The sequence below is a fragment of the Podarcis bocagei genome, assembly GCF_964188305.1.
Source record: "Podarcis bocagei genome assembly, chromosome: 12".
NCBI lineage: Eukaryota > Metazoa > Chordata > Lepidosauria > Squamata > Lacertidae > Podarcis > Podarcis bocagei.
Window position 1 is genome coordinate 9,789,285 of NC_138137.1, and position 13,612 is coordinate 9,802,896.

A 13,612-nucleotide genomic window follows, 5' to 3' on the forward strand; every position below is an offset into this window, starting at 1 on the left:
GCTTCCTTTTAATATGGTGTTTATGCTGTGCGAATATTTTTGCTCTTGACTTCAGAGCTATGAGTTAAAGGGGGAAAATGCTCCCTTTTTAGAAAGATATCTCCTTTCTAAAAGCTATCCACTTCTCTTTCAGTTCATTACAAGAAATGTGTACTTAATAATAAGAGGCACTATGGAAATTTACTTTGGTATCATGTTAAAATTTAAGTATAGTGCCAATTAGCAAGGGATGGGTTCCTCACCACAAGACAGAGATGTGGCTGTATTCAGGGTCTATGTTATGATCCATCAAGCTAATAATGGTTTGGTGCTTTCCCCTTCTGAGTTTTCTTTTAACAATGCCATAATAGCTGAATTGGGCAAACAGTAATTAGTGTTAGTCTTCAAAATGCAATTTGAAACCATGGTTTGAAATAGCATTGTAAACCAAGGCTTGGACTTGGGAGCTCACCATAGCTGCCTTATCAATCACCACTTGAAACTATGGTTAGAACAAATGGAAGAAGAAATTGGCATGTGGGACAGGAAGAAGGATTCTGGTTCAGTCAGATGGAGTCTATGTAGACTCCTTTCTCTTGAGACAGTTCAATTAACAACAAAGAAGAACTGTTGTATGGCATAAGTTTTTTTGTGGATTAGAGTCCACAAACTTATCAGAATCTTAGAATGATCCACTTTTGCGAATGTATAATGAGCTTCAGTTGTAGCTTGAAGGGGTGGAAAGCTTTGGGGTTTCACCCCTAGACTCCAAGCTTAGAGGTGGTCCAGGCCTCTTCCTTTTGATTTCAGGGGGGGGGGGGGAGTGTCTTGTTCTTATGTTTCTGGAAGAACAAATGACCGGACACTCAAGGCAGTTGGCCACCCCATTGTTCCTGGCGGTTTCTGATGCATGTGAAAAGACTGGGATGATTAGCAGTGGTTTAAAGTGGTTTTGAATTAAAATGTTTTATTACCTTAAAATATAAAAAAAATACCCTTGCTGTTTTGCACTGAAGTAAGATGACCCAGTCAACTCAATTTCTAGCTACAAGCCTGAATATTTACTTTGTGTCCTGCTTTTGTTGGTGGAAGTTGCCACTATTTTCACCTCTCTCTCTCTCTCTCTCTCTCTCTCTCTCTCTCTCTCTCTCAGCAAGGTACTTGCCTTTTCAAATATACCAACACATTCCTTTTTTTGTTCTCGGAAAAAGCTATGCAAGGAATGGCAATTCACTCATAATGGATTGAGTAGGAGGGTGCTTGAGATTTGTTGAGGCAGACAGGGAAATCTGAAGAAAAAGAAGTTGTAGTAGATCAGTTTGCAGATGGTTTTTTACATGATCTGTTATTCCAAAATTTGTTGGTGGCATCTGTCTGTGTTGGGACGCGGGTGGCGCTGTGGGTTAAATCACAGAGCCTAGGACTTGCTGATCAGAAGGTTGGCAGTTTGAATCCCCGTGATGGGGTGAGCTCCCATTGCTCGGTCCCTTCTCCTGCCAACCTAGCAGTTTGAAAGCACGTCAAAGTGCAAGTAGATAAATAGGTATCGCTCCGGCAGGAAGGTAAACGGTGTTTCTATGTGCTGCTCTGGTTTTGCCTGAAGTGGCTTAGTCATGCTGGCCACATGACCCGGAAGCTGTACACCGGCTCCCTCGGCCAATAAAGCGAGATGAGCACCGCAACCCCAGAGTCGGTCACGACTGGACCTAATGGTCAGGGGTCCCTTTACTTTCACCTTAGCCTCTTCTTCTCCTCCCAAATATATCCCACAAGGCAGCGGAGGCTTAGGATCAGAGTTTTCCTTCTCCTAGATGGACTCCCTTCCCAGGTTGATGAGCCCCACCTGCCCCTCACTTCCCTCTACAACATGCAGAAACCACCTTCTTGACCATTGAACCCACTTGGTCTATTCATTCTCCAGAGCCTGTCTTTGCATGCAGGGAAAGTCCCTGACTCACCAAGGGTTTGAGACCCATCGGCTACGCTCACCTGGTTTAGCTGGCCAGTGGAAGCCGTTCCCAGGATGTGACCATTGTTGCATGCTGACAGCTTCTAAGAGCCACAGGTGAGAGCTGAGTGCAGATTGAATGACCAAAATAATTGTGCCTTAACTAGCATCTGACCTTGTTTACAAGGGGTGATAAAAAAGTGGAGGAAAGCTTTCAGAATAAATAGTGGTGGCTTGGCCATTACCTTAGATGTGCAGAGATAAGCCAAACAGGTGCTAGGTTTTTAGAATGATGCCTAGTACCGACTCCAGCATCTTGTCTTTCTCCACCCTACCTGGAGATGACAGAAACCAAATGTATTGCATGTACAATAAGTTCTCTGTTATGGGGTCTTTCCCCACACCTTATGATTAAAGGTATAAATAAATATGAAGAAAGGGCTTGTGCCTTTCTGCATATGCATATGTAGCCATATTCTGCAAACACCAAAGAATGAATGTGATTGCTAGAATGTGCTGTTGGCACAGCAATTGGGGTCTGTTGGTTCTCTGCATTTTGCTTAACCTGGGCATTTTAACTCAACAGACTTTGTGCTTGTTTCTTGCTAACTGCCACCAACGTAATAGAAAATTATGGAAGTCAGTAAAATAAAATAAAAATAAAATTACAACCTGACTGCCTCTGGCGTCACAAGAGCAAGATTATGCCACTTAGCGCCCCCCCCCCCATCTCTCACTTAACATTTGTGATCTCTGAATAATTTTTGTATCCCTTGAGGGGTGGTCTATATCAGTGTTTCCCAACCTTTTTTGGGCAAAGGCACACTTGTTTCATGAAAAAAATCTCGAGGCAAGCCACGCCCCCTCCAGCCAGCCGATTGGCTGGCCAGGAGGCGTGGCCGGATGGGATTCCCCTGCTCTCGCGGGGGCTGAGATGGGATTCCCCGCTCACGTGGGGAAGGGCGTGATGCCCGCAACCCCACCTCCTGGGGCAGGCCCAGTAGCGAGCGGATGCGCAGGCCAAGTAGCGAGCGGCGATGGGATGTGGGAGCTCGCTCGCTCACCGCCTCGCGTGTGCTCGCCGCCGCCGCCCCGCCTCTCACCGCCCGACTCGCCCGCCTCCACGGAACACAAGGCAAAGTTCCACGGCACACTACTGTGCCGCGGAACACCGGTTGGGAAACACTGGTCTATATCACCCTTTAAATGTAATTAGCCATAGAACAATGCAGGGTGTTGAACAGACTCACTTAGAACCTGCTCCTGTTTTAACAAAAAAAACCCAAAGCCCCAAAGCCAGAGAGGCAGTCTGACTCAAGGCAGGCTTCCTGTGTTCCCTTTACATCAATAGTTTATTGAATTATATACAGTCTATGGTGTCTGAAAGTTGTTTATCTTACCTAGGAATAATTTGCTTCACTGTAAATTAAAATAGAACATTTCCTGACTTCCTTCTGTTCCTAGTATAATTTTATTTAGTCCAATTATGGCGCTAATGTGAGCAATTACCTATACGCATAAAGGAGGCTTTCAGTAATCCTTGTGAAAATGATCTGTCACTCAAGCAGCTTATTTGCAGAATTCTGAGGTCTAGCAACGATAAAACCACAAAGTTAAGAGAGAGATACAAACGCAGCACAATAAAACAAGCTCAGTATTATACTGTGCACAGCACAGAACTGAAAACACCTGCAGGGACAGACTTTGGTAATATGGCGTCCTGAGAAGACAAAAATTTGGCGTGTCCTGCCTCCCCTACCAATATTTCTTATTTTCACAATAATTCCTTTGGGTTCAGTTGCTTTTAAAAAGGATCATATTAATAGGTACCCAGATAAATATAGGTGTTGTTTATTTTATTTTATTTTATTTTGCTTTGCTTTGCTTTGCTTTGCACCCCCTTGACTGTGTGCGAACCACTTTCACTATCCTAAATCTGGTGAAGAACAACCATGAAATGTGTACATCAAAACTGCCAGCTGTATCATGGGGACATCAGAATCCAGTTCTTAAAAGACCCTGGAGAACAGAAGAGTCTTAGCTTAGTGCTAAGAAGGCAACAGTTGGGGAACTTTGCTGTGGGACGCATTCCATCGTTGAGGGGCTGCCACTGAAAAGGCCTTAAAACTGGGAAACGTCATCTGTTTGGGTAGAAGGCACAATCTATAGTTTTCTTATAATATGAATATTCCTGTTTTAACAAATGCGTTCTTTTTGTGTACAAATATGTTAACGTTAAAGCCTGTTTTCAATATTGGCAGATGTTTTTATTCAGGCTGTCCCTTGAGATAAAATCTGTTCCCCCTGCAGAAATGATCAATTACTTGCCCTGTCGTATAAAATTAAGTCGGTCTTGTTCAGTGCATAAGGAGCTGATAGATCTGGGGGAGTATTAAGACCGCTTTGCAAGTTAATGCATAACATTGATTTCCCTTTGTAATCTGCCTTGTTAGCAGTGTTTGATCTGTATCTCCTGTATTTAACCACTTAGTCCACTTAGAAACAAAATTATTTTGGGAGTTACACTTCAGTTCTCAGCAGGTATTACAAGAATGCCTTGCTTTGGTCTCTTAAGGGTGATGTAGTTGGGACTCTCTTAACAAGAAATCTTGAATAGGCCGCAGAATCACATGCTCACTACCTGTGCAGATCAAATTTCCATCCTAAGATTCTTAAACAAGGATTTTGAGCTATACTGGTTACGCAGCAAGCTTGTGGCCAAAATACAGTGGTACCTCGGGTTAAGTACTTAATTCGTTCCGGAGGTCCGTACTTAACGTGAAAGCGTTCTTAACCTGAAGCGCCACTTTAGCTAATGGGGCCTCCTGCTGCTGCTACACCGCTGGAGCACGATTTCTGTTCTCATCCTGAAGCAAAGTTCTTAACCTGAAGCACTATTTCTGGGTTAGCGGAGTGTGTAACCTGAAGCGTATGTAACCTGAAGCGTATGTAACCCGAGGTACCACTGTAAGCAGTCTGGCAACCATGGAATTTGCTTGGTCACTTGAATTTTTTCCCTGCCTCACTTGCATTCTGAACAGTGCTCAAGGCTTGGGGGTTAACCACTTGTAAACTGGTCATCTGCATTAGCGATCCAGGACACATGATAAAAGAGCAGAGGAGGTATATTCCCTGAACTATAGAGTCTTGTGAGTAGAGTTGTCTTTAAAGAACCAGGTTTTCAGATTAGAAGTTTAATAATATTTCAGATTAGTGTTGCACATGGTGTGTGTGTGTGTATTGAAAGGTTTAAATATTTGCTTATGTCTAGCATTTGTAATATTCAGTTATGCTTTCCTGTTTCAATAATAACATAAAATGTAAATGTAGTCTAGACTTTATTGCAGACCGAGGAGATGTCTGCTGAAATATACAGGACAGAGAGGAAGGCTAAAGATGGGATTTTGCTCTCCAGCATCAGGCATGTGGCAAATTGGTACATCTGCATTTGCCCTTGGGCAGCCTTAACCACAGTTAGAGCAGATGCGCTTCCACCTTCTGCTTTAATCACAGTTAAGGAAGTGGATGCAACTCTCTGGTCTGCTCCGGTTTCTTAAATTTGATTGACACCCAGCATTAAATTGGTACAGAGCTACAAGAGACAAGACTGAAGAAGTGAATTGAACTGTTTTGGCAGGGTCAGGTTACATTGAACTCTTCTTCAGACAGGAGTTAGTCTCAGGTTATACTAGCAACCTCTCAAGCTCTCAACACAGATGGTTTCCCCCTCCTTCCAGACCCTGGACAAATCTGGATTTATCCATTGCAGAATGGTTAGCTTAGGTAAGTAAATACATGCAGGGAAGTCTCTATCTTAAATTTGATCTTGGAAAACTGTGGGTTAGGTGGGAAGCCCCACATTGCGTGAAATCTTGATGTCTTGGTTGTGTTCACAAGCCACTGCAAAGCCAGCTGTACTAATTCTGTATCTGCATACTAAATAGGGCATTCTAAAAATTTAAAACTTAATTTTTGCCCCTTAAATCCCTCATTGCTGGCTTTTATTTCTGCTTGCTGACCTGGGGTAAGAAGGCAGGATTCCATTTCTAAGTTGCCGGTAAACAATGCCAGTGTGAAATTCACGTGCTGTAAAAGGATGCCTGTGGTCACATTTTGTTTCCACCTGACTAATTCAATACACTTGCTGTGTAGTGTCTTGCCTTCTTAGCTCCCCCTTCCTGTACAGTCTCGTGCACACACAGTGTACATTGGCCTTGCAAGTTGCCGTTGTGAATAATTTACTTTAAGGAACAAGAGATCGAAGTCAGTACCGTTCTAAAAGACTCAAGTTACACCTTACAGATAATGGCTACTTGCGCATTGCAAACCTGTGTACGTTTACGCAAGGGAGCCATGTCGTACAAAGGGCTGTTCTGAACTGTGCTCAGCTGAGGCATACATATGCCAGTGTTTCCTTCCTTTAGCCTGCTTTTACACATACTTGTATGCAGTGATTTGAGGGTCTGTCACAGTGCATACCTTTGTGTACTATAATTTTAGTATCCTTGGGATTAATGCACTGACTTTAGTTGGGGAAGGGGCAAGAATCAAAGGCATTTGCAATTGAGTCACCAGCCTCGTAAATTAGCCAATGAAAGGTCTTTTGCATGATAATGAAATAAATAATGGACCACTGGTGATATAAATTCAAACGTCGTTTTTTTGGTAGCTATGCTCTTTCAAAGGCCTTCTGCGTAATAAGAATGTGTTTTGAAGGGTTTTTCTACTTGAGAAACTATTAGTAATAGAAATTCCCCCTCCCCACCTCTAAATCTAACAAAGCCTCTCTTCCCCTGACCCCACCTTCAATGAATTGGAGCAGGAATATAAAGGACTGGCTTCACTGTTTTAAAAACAAAATGGCATGTCTGGCTCAAAATAGTTATCCTTGTGGCCCAGCACACGTGCTGGGTTCCACCCAACTTTTGGGGGGCTTGTTGCACATGTGTGATGTCATGTGTTGGAAGGGGGACCAGCAGGGTCCGTTGTGGCCACAAGGAAGGCCCGATGGGGACCGCTGTGGGAGGGCCCAGCAGAGACTACTGCAGCTATGCGGGACCTGTCCCCCTGCTTGAATTTTTTGGGGTGCCTCGATCTCCCCGGTCCCCCTGATGGCACCCCAGTACCTGGTAGAATTTTTGCATGTATTTGAGCAGGAGTCTCAAGTGATTCAAGAAAGTCATGCAAGCAAGTGTATTCCTGTTTGTAAGGCTTCCTCTGTCTGTTGGGTATGTCTTTCAAACTTTTATACTCTTTGTGAGAAACGTTGGCAAGCCTAGTGAACTGATATATTTGGCCTCAATTTAAGGCCCTCTTTGGGACCTTTTAACATACGTACAATGAACATGCGGGATGAAGAAGTTTCACCCCTAAGACTGTACATTCGGACTTCTCTGCGTAATTGGGAACTTGGTGAAAGTCAAAGCTCCCGATTGTGTATAGAGGTCCCTACTTGCATTTATTTGTGTGCTCACAGGTTCTCTTCAGATTTTTAAATGTACATGCTTAGGTGCGAGGTGGAGTCTTGCCGCCATATTCCTCTTCTCCAACCCATGCACATTGGTCAGACTACACTGAAAATCTGAAGAGGGTTCATGTATTGACTTAGCACATATTAAAGTTGGGGTATGTAATTCAAATATGGGCGTTATGCCTAGGCTGTGAGGGATAAAGTATTTCTCTTTTGAGAACCATGTTTATGAATTCTTATTACAGATAGGTAGCCGTGTTGGTCTGCCATAGTCAAAATAAAAAAATTCCTTCCAGTAGCACCTTAAAGACCAACTAAGTTAGTTCTTGGTATGATTCATGCACACGAAAGCCCATACCAAGAACTAACTTAGTTGGTCTTTAAGGTGCTACTGGAAGGAATTTTTTAATTTTGACTATGAATTCTTAGTTTTTTTGCACGTATCCCCCTCAACAAAAATCATATACACTACACTACATTTGAGAAGAGAAGCCAAATTCTGCAGCCAGTATAAAACGTACACATGGATTTGCTTGAATTTTCTGATTTTGCATTGTCTATTCCATAGTTTTTGCTGCTTGGCACCATTTATTCTTTTGGTCATGTGTAGGAGCAATAATTTATAAGAGACAGTAAAACCTCACCCTCCCTGTAGAGAAGTGTGTTCAACAACTTACATTAAATTAATTTATTAAACCAGTCAATGTATCTCTCAAGCAGAGTTACACAGACTTCCCTGGCTTCAAACGTCTCCAGGCATTACAGAAACTCTCTCAGATATAACTTCACAAACAAAGAGGCTACTGGTTTTTGTGTGTGTGCTATTGTGAAAACGTAGCATTACCTACATGGGCAATGTTCTTAAACCTTTGTCATTAGCCCTTTTAAATAGGAGTGTGTTCTGATCAGGACTAATGCTGACATACCAGTGTACAGCTGGGTTCATAATATTTTACATGTGTCCCAGTTCTCCAAATGATGAGAACTCAAGGGGCACAGTGTACGCAGGTCCTATTCCCTTGGAACGAGGTCACTGGAGGAAACTTTCTAGTGTTGTGGCGTTTGTGTTGGTGATTTATATACACATATATACAGGCTGAGCATAGGGGAATATATACCACTTAACACAAGCAAATGCCCTAAATTCACTGCTCCCTCTTCAAATTCCAGGTGAAACCACAAACTCCTGTCGGATCATTGCATAAAGCAGTCCACCTTTTTCTCTCATCTTAATTTAACTAAACTGCTTCTTTCAAACAGACACTGAGTTTGCACATTCTACAGCCAATTTCCAAATTGTTCTCCCTGCCAGAAGGGTCTCCAACAAGTCTCTTGTACTTGGCCACTCTTTTAAAAAAATAATAAAGAAAGACCTGTTTGGCAGGTTTGACCAATTACATAGTCCTTCACAGCATCACTTTTTAGAATTTACATTTTTAATATACTGAAATAAGAGGTTTGGAGATCCTCAGTTGGCAATCACAATTCAACAGAACACCTTTTATACAACCTTATGTAAACATAGCATATATCTAAGAATTTCCCTTCCTGTTTCCATTTTTGAAAAGTTACTTTCTTTTATGGAGCTAGGGTGGTCATATTCTCTGATCACTGCGCAATTGAAGAGGATGATTGATTTTTTACAGTACCGGAATGCTTATCCACCATAATGGCCTTTTGTCCCTCCATCAGGTTCCATAGGGTTGGAATATAATTTCACAAGATATTGATGTCCTTGAACCTCAGATATTTATCTGAGATATATTAAAATGGCTGACAGTCTCTGCCCCAAAGTCTGTAATTTTAGGGCAGGACCACATGTGATCTCTGAGTGGGTAGCACATGGGCAACATTGCCTGTGCTTCATATCTTTTTGGGAAAGCTATTGTGGGGTTTAGTAAGCTCTGAATATGACTCTTCACTGTATAAGGCCCAGCCTGATACCCAGAGAGATCAATCTCATGGATGCCAGCATTGCTTTCCAGGTACCTGATATTCCATTTGACCAATCCTGTCTCTTTTCATTGAGGTCAAGTTGTCTTGTCCATTAAGGTTCAATGTAAAGATGTTATTGACTTAGGACGTTGTCAAAGGTTATTAAAGACTGGGGTTTCAGAGGCACTCGGTGCTTCCAGCTCAAATAATGGGTGTTTCAGTTGTATATGCAGCTAGCCTGTTGACTGTTGGAGGGGAAGAGATTCCACTAGATTAGGAAAGGAGAGAAATGACTGGAAGCAATCAGTTAGTCCAGGTTCAGCTCCTAACTTTACAACTATAGTATCTCTGGAGTTGGAAGAACTACTCTATATGCTTATAGCCGGGGCTTTTTTTCAGCCAGAACTTGCTGAAACTCAGTTCCGGCCCCTCTCAGGTGGGTGCCATTGCCATTATAAAAGAACAAGCGATTTCCAGCACCTCTTTTTCTAGAAAAATAGCACTGCTTATAACTATATAAATCATAGGCCAGAATGACTAAGTTGTATTTTTATTGCAGCACTAAAGTCATGCTGTGGTAGAAAAATGACTTTATCACTTTTCTTTGCATTGTTTCCATAGAGGGGATTGTGATATTTGCAGTGACCTTGCCTCTAAGAACTTCTGAGTTAGAGATGTGCATGACGTTCTTTGAAATCCAAAAACATGCTGGTTTCTATTTTAGAAGAGTTTGAATTCCCTTCCTGCCTTTTATTTTGGGAGCGGATGCTTTGTTTGAATTGACTCCTTTTCTTGGGAGAAATATCTTTTCTATATTGATGTAGGCTGCTGGGGAAAAATCAGCAGGTCTCAAGGGCTGCCTCCCACCAATAGCCTTAAAAGTAGAACAGGGTACTGAAATGTGTGTTTACTTGTTTTGTTTCCCTAAACTTCCAATTGCCGTGTTGTGGCCACTGGGTTTTAACTTACAAGTGTTCCAAAAGTCCTCTGTGGACAACTTTTGTTTGTTCAGATCTATGGTACTTGGTTTTATAGTGTGTTTTTCTCCACCAGAAAATATTCCAATGAAAGTTAGCCAAAAAACCCACCAAGCTCAACATGGCACAAACACTTGGAAACAGACTTTAAATTCACACCATTGGCTTTCTAATACATATTTTGGATCTCTCTGTGCCATTCAAATGCCTCACAGTCTATTTTGGGTGCGAGACAACACATGTCAATATCTCCCTTGAAAATTGGGGTTCCAAACTGGACAAACGTATTCCTGATATAAAGGGACCTGTTAAGTGATATGAATATGCTAATAGGGATCAGTTAACAGCAGCTCTTTGGTCTGAGTGTCTTAGTTTTTGTGTATTAGGCCCACCCAACTTGCAGAAAATGTTCACTAGAAGTTCGTGGAGAACAAAAGTTAGAATCATAGAAACATAGAATCATAGAGTTGGAAGAGACCACAAGGGCCATCGAGTCCAACCCCCTGCCAAGCAGGAAACACCATCAGAGCACTCCTGACATATGGTTGTCAAGCCTCTGCTTAAAGACCTCCAAAGTAGGAGACTCCACCACACTCCTTGGCAGCAAATTCCACTGTCGAACAGCTCTTGCTGTCAGGAAGTTCTTCCTAATGTTTAGGTGGAATCTTCTTTCTTGTAGTTTGGATCCATTGCTCCGTGTCCGCTTCTCTGGAGCAGCAGAAAACAACCTTTCTCCCTCCTCTATGTGACATCCTTTTATATATTTGAACATGGCTATCATATCACCCCTTAACCTCCTCTTCTCCAGGCTAAACATGCCCAGCTCCCTTAGCCATTCCTCATAAGGCATCGTTTCCAGGCCTTTGACCATTTTGGTTGCCCTCCTCTGGACACGTTCCAGTTTGTCAGTGTCCTTCTTGAACTGTGGTGCCCAGAACTGGACACAGTACTCCAGGTGAGGTCTGACCAGAGCAGAATACAGTGGCACTATTACTTCCCTTGATCTAGATGCTATACTCCTATTGATGCAGCCCAGAATTGCATTGGCTTTTTTAGCTGCCGCGTCACACTGTTGGCTCATGTCAAGTTTGTGGTCAACCAAGACTCCTAGATCCTTTTCACATGTACTGCTCTCAAGCCAGGTGTCACCCATCTTGTATTTGTGCCTCTCATTTTTTTGCCCAAGTGCAATACTTTACATTTCTCCCTGTTAAAATTCATCTTGTTTGTTTTTGCCCAGTTCTCTAATCTGTCAAGGTCGTTTTGAAGTGTGATCCTGTCCTCTGGGGTGTTAGCCACCCCTCCCAGTTTGGTGCCATCTGCAAATTTGAATGGCTATCTTTTCTTTTGCAGAACGTCGAGGATTTTTTGACCACTCTTTAAACTGCATAACGGAGAGAAGACTACAAGGCACTTGCCCACCAATTGGCCGTGGAAGTTTTGGGAAGCCGTTCTTTGGTACAAACTGTTTCAGTTCCCCATTTATTAATTCCCGGACTGGTTTCCACACAATTCATTCCGAGAACAGCCCAGTGAAGCCGAGGATTGTCACTGTCGTAAAACCTTGTGGGCACACAGTGAGGAAGATAACGCTGCTCCTAAATCGCCGATCTGTCCAGACATTTGAACAACTGATCGCTGACATCTCAGAAGCCCTTGGGTTTCCACGCTGGAAGAATGACCGCGTGAGAAAACTGTATAATTTGAAGGGAAGGGAAATCCGAAGTGTTTCCGACTTCTTTAGAGAAGGCGATGCCTTTATAGCTATGGGAAAGGAGCAGCTAACCCCGAAGAACCTCGAGGCGGCAATACAAGAGCTTTTCCCTGACAACCCCTATGCACCCCGCACTGGAGCCACACAAAACTGGGAACAAACTCAGAAACCCAAAAACAGGCTGTATGAAAAGTCTTCCAAACTGGAAAAGAGCCTTGAGCCCATAGCTGCCAAGAACTGTCTGGATGCCATATCTCCTAAACTAATTAATAGGCATGAAGTGAAAGTTCAGACCAAGGTCAGGCAAGAGGAGAAGGTGAGGACCAAAAAGAGGTGGGTCAGAGATAACTGGAATGAAGAGCAAGATGCAAAGCCATCTAGAAAAGCGAGAGAATGCGAGAGATATTTTAATCAAGAGAAATGCCTTGAAAGTGAAGCAGAAAAGAGTTCGGACATGATAGTGAGGTGTGAGAAGTGCCAAAGAGAAAGGGAACTCAGGCAAAAATTGCAGAAGGAAAGACAGACTGATCTTCCATTTGAGAGCAGGGACTTGAGTATGAGAACGTGTCAGAGATATCATGTAGAAAGGCCAGTGAAATTGAGAAATTGCAGGAAATTGTCAGAAAGCTCAGCGGAAGAGGGCAAAATTACATGGAACGACGCTGCTTGTCAAAGTACCTGGACAGCCCCTCTCAGCCATGCCAAAAAAGACTCGGAGAAGCAAAAAAGGAGCGTTGACAGAGAGCAAGCTCTGGAAAGCCATAAGAATCATGATGAAGAACTGGGAAAGATGAAGCCCATCGAAAGTCAGCGTACCATAGTAGGAGATGCCTATGAATTGAAGAAGGAGCACCGAAAATGTTCTAGAGTGAACCAAAGCTGTTGGTTGATCAAGGGTTCTCGGACAGATACTGAAAAACCATTGAAAATTCAGGGGAATAAGGAAGAGGTACGGAAACCGAAGGAGGAAGCTAATGGAGGAGAAGAGAAAGTAGGTCATAGTGAGGGTGAACTGATTAGGCATGAAAGGGAGGAAGAACATAAAGTCGTCAAAGAGATTAACAAGACGCGTAGGGCCAGTGACGCGAAGCTGAGACATGATGTCTCAAGCAGAGCAGATGTGGAGAAGAGCTATGAGATTGGCAGAACCATTGGAGACGGGAACTTTGCTGTTGTGATGGAGTGTCATCACCGCAGCACTAATCAGAACTATGCTATGAAAATCATTGATAAGTCCAAGCTGAAAGGGAAGGAAGACATGCTTGAAAATGAAATACTGATCATAAAGAGCCTTTCCCACCCAAACATTGTCAGTTTGATTGAAGTATTTGAAACCGATGCAGAAATATACCTAATCTTGGAGTACGTTCCCGGTGGGGACCTGTTTGATGCCATAATCGAGAGTGTGAAATTCACAGAACGTGATGCTGCTCTCATGATAACTGATCTGTGCGAAGCTCTCGTCTATATTCACGGCAAGAACATTGTCCACAGAGATCTTAAGCCAGAAAATCTTCTGGTAAGTATTGGGAAATGTGCGGGGGGGGGGGGCGGCATTTATAGGGTTTTTTATTTTTATTATATATTTT

At 42.9% G+C, this 13,612-nt stretch overlaps 1 protein-coding gene across 2 annotated transcripts in view; it reads left to right on the top strand.

The window, feature by feature from the left end:
• The window catches only part of DCLK3 (doublecortin like kinase 3), a 31,462-nt gene that overhangs the window by 5,056 nt on the left and 12,794 nt on the right, over window positions 1-13,612 (top strand). The window contains exons 1-2 of one of the 2 annotated variants that reach the window (XM_081164524.1): window positions 5,683-5,710; window positions 11,663-13,542. In XM_081164524.1, the coding sequence (XP_081020650.1) occupies window positions 5,698-5,710; window positions 11,663-13,542 (1,893 nt within the window). In that variant the 5' untranslated portion in view covers window positions 5,683-5,697. Of the gene's footprint in view, window positions 1-5,682; window positions 5,711-11,662; window positions 13,543-13,612 lie in introns of those variants that run through there. The other variant, XM_081164523.1, reaches the window with a different exon arrangement.